The sequence below is a fragment of the Ictalurus furcatus genome, chromosome 20 (assembly GCF_023375685.1).
Source record: "Ictalurus furcatus strain D&B chromosome 20, Billie_1.0, whole genome shotgun sequence".
Taxonomy (NCBI): Eukaryota; Metazoa; Chordata; class Actinopteri; order Siluriformes; family Ictaluridae; genus Ictalurus; species Ictalurus furcatus.
Window position 1 is genome coordinate 7,609,071 of NC_071274.1, and position 7,317 is coordinate 7,616,387.

General features: G+C 34.3%; 1 protein-coding gene across 1 annotated transcript; it reads left to right on the plus strand.

The window, feature by feature from the left end:
* Positions 1–2,977: 2,977 nt before the first annotated feature.
* foxl2a (forkhead box L2a) lies at positions 2,978–4,308 on the plus strand. The gene has a single exon (XM_053650989.1). The coding sequence runs from the start codon at positions 3,206–3,208 to the stop codon at positions 4,097–4,099; it is 894 nt and encodes a 297-aa protein (XP_053506964.1). The 5' UTR covers positions 2,978–3,205; the 3' UTR covers positions 4,100–4,308.
* Positions 4,309–7,317: the final 3,009 nt, after the last annotated feature.

Here is a 7,317-nt window from a genome sequence, read left to right on the forward strand (position 1 = left end):
ATGACTGTCCATGATGCAAATTGGAATTTACATAAACCAGAATGTACTTGTATACAGTTAGAAAAATGAAAAGTATTTAAAAAAGTATTTTTAAAAGTATAAAAATATAATGTAGGATACAAAGATGGGTGTCAGCAACTGTCTGACTATTATTGGTATAAAGTGCAGATATGCGCAATTATGTGTGCAACATTAAGCTGAGGTAGGTGTCTTGAAATTTCCCACATATATGGTAAATATTAATAAATACAGGATATAAATACAGGACAAAGTGGTTAATGAAGATGAATGAATAGTAAATGTATTAAGGAATGTAGGTGGTGTGGGAGTTGTGAAAGCAAGTCCAAGCTCTAGTTTTTGGTGTTGTCCCGGTTGAAGGTCTGAATGGCCTGTGGGAAGAAGCTCCTCCTATTACCAGCTTAACAGGTTTTCTGAGTGGATTTTTAAGTTGTAGGCCAAGTCACAATCTTCACTGCTGATAACATTTGTTAGCTAACATAAGCTAAGCTGACAGGATTTCTGAAAGTATTTAAAAGCATTAATTATTGTTCATAATCTTCACTAAATTGGCCAGTTCACTAGCATTAGCTAACCTGACAGGATTAGATCAAGCTGTATTCACAACTCCTCATTCTGAATTACATTTAGTAAATATTCATAAACTTATCTACCTTATCTGAGTTTATAAAAAACTATTTTTATTATCTTAATTAAGATTAGGACCATTTACAAATATGCCCTAAAATACAGTGTGTGTCAAAAGTCTCCATGTATATAGTCTTTAGGGATGGCTTTGACAAAAGAAGAACCTATTGAAATCATTCTCATGGCTGGATCGGGAAGCTGTCGCAAGGTTGCGATGCCTAACACTGTTGCCAAACTGGGACCCAAAGTTGGGAGAGATGACTCTGTGTGTTTACAAAGAAATGGCAGTCATGTAGAGGATGCTTTGTACTTTAAGTAAAGTTACATTTTGCAAATTTTTTTCATTTCCCCTGTGTAAGGGGACTTTTGGAACACCCCGTACTTTCATGTGATAGTAGTAGGTTATACAATGTTAAAAAAAAATTCAATTCATTTTTATGTCTGAAGCCACTTTTAATTCCTCAGGTAAATTTGTGTTTTCAGTAGAAATAATATTACTTAATATTCTACATCTTTCATGACTGTGCTTGTATTTATTAGGCTACAAAAAACTATTCACAGTTATGCTATTGATACATGATATTGATTAGTAATTAGCATACAGCTGACAAAGAAACTTGGGCTGTAGCTGCTTCCACCTTCCATATTTTATTCTTTCCAAGGCTTGTTCACATGTATGTCAGTTTTAAAAAAAAAATTATGTTTCCATTTTTATATAATTTGTAATTATATAAATGTATATAAGTATATAAAAGTATATAAATGAGTGTTATTTTTTATTCCAAATAAAAGATTATTTTGTTTGTATTTATTGCATTTATGAGTTAACTGATATCAAATCACATACGAAATTATTACTGTAAGGAAAATAATAACTGTATATAATAATAATAATAATAATAATAATAATAATAATAATAATAATAATAATCCACAGGTAAGGTCAAAATGAACTGATGAATCAGATGAATACGAAGCTAAATTCGAGCTTAATGGCCAACACTATGCTGAGTTAAAGGAACAACCCATCTTGTCGGGTTAGATTAAGTTCTGTCCATTAATTACCCAATTTGTGTTGGTAGTAATCCAGCCATTTTTAGATTGTGCAATATATCGGATAATCTGTACTAAGAGTTAAATGACTGAATACCAGAGACGCTTCCAAAAGTATGCCTCTCTCTCTCTCTCTCTCTCTCTCTCTCTCTCATATTTAACTTTTCTTCATGTCAACCCGTGGACAATGTGTCATCAAAATCCTGTGCTGTGCTTGTGCCCAGTGTTTGGAGGTTGAGCGCATTTTTCATTTTTTAAAAATAAGTAAAAATAAAAAAATAAATAAATTACATGTTTAAAAATCTCGCGCAAACTCTCGCTCGACCACAAATTAATTTCTATTCTAATAAACAGTGTCCGACTTCTCTCCAAAGCGCTGTCCATACTGAGGTTCTGGTGTCGGCTGGAGTCGGCTCTATAGGACTCCCGGCAGCGCTTCGACTCATCTCTGGATTTATTGAGCGCCTTTCACTGAGCTGCGTTTAACTGTACACCATGAAGCTTCATGACATGATATAGAAATATAATAGCAATTCGGTAGCTGTGAACGTACAGTGGGAAGTTTCAGTGGGAAGAAAATATTCTTACGGATCGTAAGAATTGTTTTTTGCTTTTTATGAAGCACTTTTTAAGACCCAAGAACACCATCTCCTTAGTCAAAGCCTATCAGTGTCTTCAATGCTTCCCGCACATTCTGTAGGAGAAACGAGTCTGATCAGGAAATAATAATAATAATAATTATCATTATATAATAATAATAATTATTTATATATATATATATATATATATATATATATATATATATATATATATATATATATATATATATATATATACACAAACACACACACACACAAACAGATGACATAGCCTGTACTACTACTAATAATAATGTTAACAGCAACAACAACAACAACAAGAACAATACTAATAATCATAATAATCATAATAAATAAGTATTATTATTATTATCATTATTATTTTTTCTTGTTTTGTATAATAGTAATAATAATAATAATAATAATAATAATAATAATAATAATAATAATAATGAGACTCTTGAGACAACACTGTTTTGTAAACTTCCCAGATTCATAGAAAACTGTTGCTCTAATCAACGAATAAATATTTTGCGGACTGAAATATTTCCAAAAGTTATCATTATTGCCACATAGTAGCCTAATTGTTAATTAACCGTTATAACCTGACTGTTTTGTGCGCGCGCGCGCGTGTGCGTGTGTGTGAGTGTGTGTGTGTATGTGTGTGTGTGTGTGTGTTGAGGGGGCCGGGTTTACACGAAAATCAAGCCGCGTTTTGCCCTCCTTCTCCTGGATGATCTGTTTCAGAAGAAGCATGCGGCTGTAAAACATTTTAACTCTGACACAAAGACGGTTACTGTGATTTCCGGTCACCTCTGAGGCACTGGGTGTGTGGATCCATTAATATTTGCTCACAGGATTAATTATAAACATTTGCTGGATTTATTGTTTATTTGGGTTTGTGTGAGATGATGGCCGCGTACCTGGGCCTGGAGGAGAACACCACGGGCCTGATGGACACAGACAGCAAGACAGAAAAAGAACAAACTAAGGACGTGGCAGTGAAAAGTGCAGAAAAGACAGACACCACTCAGAAGCCGCCGTACTCTTACGTGGCGCTGATTGCCATGGCTATTCGCGACAGCTCGGAGAAGAGACTGACACTTTCAGGTATTTACCAGTACATCATCAGTAAATTTCCTTTCTACGAGAAGAATAAGAAAGGCTGGCAGAACAGCATCCGACACAACCTGTCACTGAACGAGTGCTTCATCAAGGTTCCCCGGGAGGGCGGTGGCGAGAGGAAAGGTAACTACTGGACCCTGGACCCTGCGTGTGAGGACATGTTTGAAAAGGGAAACTACCGACGACGGCGACGCATGAAGAGGCCGTTCAGACCTCCACCGGCACACTTCCAACCCGGTAAATCTCTTTTTGGTGGGGACGGTTATGGATACCTCGCCCCGCCGAAATATTTACAGCCTGGGTTCATGAACAACTCATGGTCTCTGGCGCAGCCTCCCGCGCCCATGCCGTACACGTCGTGCCAGATGGCGAGCGGGAACGTGAGTCCGGTGAACGTCAAAGGCTTGTCCGCGCACTCCTCGTACAACCCTTACTCTCGCATGCAGACAATGACACTGCCGGCCATAGTCAATTCCTACAATGGCATGAGTCACCATCACACACACCAGCACCACCAGCAGCTCAGTCCGGCTGCGTCTCCTCCAGTTTCGACTGGAAACGGCACCGGGCTTCAGTTCGCGTGCTCGCGGCAGCCCACAGAGCTACCCATGATGCACTGCCCTTATTGGGAGCACGAGGGAAAACACTCCGCGCTCCACACCCGGATCGATATATAGCTCTGTCTATACCCACTACCCGAGACTTGTGGTCATAAAGATGTTTTATATCTGTCAAGAGCTAAAGAGTGAAATATCGGGATGTGGGTGCAAGTACAAATAAAACTGACGTGGAACCAAACGCGGGAAGGGAATGACTCCGGTGGGACGAGGTTTGGATGCTGTGCTTTCTTATCTCTGCTGCAAAATGGAAATTTGCATCAAATGGTCACTCGCATATATATATATATATATATATATATATATATATATATATATATATATATATATATATATATATATATGTATATATATATATATATATATATATATATATATATATACACACAGTTCAGTGAAAATAATGAACATGTCTCTTCGTTGTAATGGAAACTAACACGTTTTTAGTTCTATTTTCATTTAAAACATCTTACAATGTATTTTCATCTCATTAATGTTAATTAAGTCTTAAGGTTTAGATCCATTAAAGAGAAGGAACATGTGAACGGGTCATACGTTTTAGCAGCGGTTTTTTGATAGATCAATCACTCTTCTGAAATGACACTTGTGTTTTAAATATTTAATATACTAAAAGAAAACACAACAAAGCAAAACAGTCCGATAAGAGTGAGAAAGTGAAGTGAAGAATGCCCAATTACAAGACAGTCAGCACAATGTTTACCTGGATGATGCTTTATCACACAGCAGCAAAGGCTCCGAGTCTTTTTTAACGTTTTCACCAAGGGCTTGTTGTTGTTGTTGTTGTTGTTGTTATTGTGTTTTGTTTATTGTTGTTGTTAAACTGCGACGCGAAGGCAAAAGAGGACTTGTACTGAGAAACATCGATATCTGTGGGTGGATTGTAGGCTTTTATAATTTATTATTATTATTATTATTATTATTATTATTATTATTATTATTGTTGTTGTTGTTGTTGTTGTTGTTGTTGTTGCTGTTGTTGTTGTTGCTGTTGTTGTTGATGATGATTAATGTTAATGCAACAGCCTGGTGACCATGTTTAGGTAGCATTTTTAAATCCCCCCCCCCCCCACACACACACACAGTTTTTAATAATAAACTCATTTCTCTTACAATGACGCAGTGAAATTATTGTGGTGACATCAATATTATAATAATATTATAATTATAATCATAATAATTATTAGGCTATTATTATTATTATAGTTATTATTAGTAGTAGTAGTAGTAGTAGTATTAGTAGTAGTAGTAGGCCTAGTAGTACTATGATGATGCTAAATCTATTCCGCTAATTTGAATCTACTGCTTTATCCAGATCTTTTAATTATCTTAATGAAGATTAATTATTTATTTTCAAAGTGATGTATATTCATCAACTTAATTTTTTAGGTGTTAGATTACTTATATTCTTTTAACGATCAATTTGAAACTTTAAAAAATATATATTTTTTGCAACCAAAAAAAAGGTTTGTCAGCTACTGAAAAATACTGAACCGATGTGTTGACAAAACCTTTTTCCTTTATATATATATATATATATATATATATATATATATATATATATATATATATATATATATATATATAAGCTTGTGCATTTTAATTACTCAAAATAATTTTGACTACACATTTAGAAATTATACATCAGGAATGCTACCTATCGATCTGGTTCATTTACAATATGAGGTCGTGTTTTGACTGCCAAGTCATTAGTTTATATAGACACCTTTATATTATTATATCACATCGGTCCTGTATTGTTCCAAGTTTTCCAATACGATTTTTTTTAAAAATAAAAATACAAACGAACATACAAATACAAAGTGAGGAAGACCAACACATCGCTATATCACACAACCACACCAGTCGTGGAATTAAACATGTAGCCTATTAATTTATTGTGATCTAGTATTACACTGATGCCTGAACCTAAACGTTAATTAAGCACGAGCAGGAGTGTGTTGTAGTGCAGATCAGTGAGGCTGTGATTTAATTAACGGACCGGAACTAACCGTTGTATAAACAGTTTGTAATGCAGATTGCCCACGTTTTACTCTACAAGCTGCGTGCCTAACAATAAAAGCTGCAAGAGGCTTACTATAAATTATAAATTATAACAAACACATTTTTTTTTTGCAAGTTTAAAGACATTTTTTCATGGACAGAGACTCTTAACTATTGCATAGTCCCAATTTAATTTTATTGTAGCTATGTTACATCTAGGTTTTTGTTGCTGTTGTTTTGTAGAATTCCATTAAAAATCCTAAATCAAAAGGAAAAGAGTATTAGCAGATAGAGTATAAAAGAGTATTAATTAAAGTGCCAGTTTAATACATTAAGAAAAGGTTTTATAAATATGAACTATGCTACACGGAGTTAGCAGGCCTAAACAGATAGACAGATATATAATAGAAAACTGCTAGCTATGTTTCAATAATAAAAATGAAGATTTAAGTTGTTAAATTTTATATATCGATGTATCTGTTACAAGTAACAGATAAAGATGATGGGGGGGGGGGGGGTAAATCCTTGAAATGAATGTCAGTGAGTTTTTTCCCCCTGGTTTTCTATCTTTCCCACGCGCAGCCTATAGTGACACGTTTATATGTCAGAAGTTTTTGTTTTGATTTGCCTTTTAAATGTACTTATCGCTTCACCACCTAACTATAAGTATTTTAAACAGCCAGGACAAGGAGAAGGAAAAGGAAGCTGTGTAGATTAAAAAAAAAAAAAAAGTCTTCTTTAAAAGTTTAATAAACATCACTGCATCTTTTTAGACTTGCGCTAAAAGTATAACTTAATAATAATAATAATAATAATAATAATGACAATAATAAGAATAATAATATTTAGTATTGTTGGTGTTATTATTATTATTATTATTATTATTATTATTGCTGTTGTTATTATTATTATTATTATTATTGTTGTTGTTGTTGTTGTTGTTGTTGTTGTTTGAATTCAATTACAGTGAAATAATTCAAAATTTATATCATAATCAACACTGATTAACTGTATTAATACTAAGCAGGCAATTGCAACCTCAGGTTAATCTATTTTAATAAATGACCATTATTGCATACACAACCTAAGGCTACTGCCACTGTTTAATTATTTTACTGAAGAATGATTCATTAAGATGTTATTATTGTCTATTGTGCTTTTTTGCTCTGTTCCCCTGCTGTTTTTCTCTCTGCAGGTGAAAGAAGTAGCACCTGGGCAAAAAGTGACTCACAATGCACCCGCATGGATGTCCCAGT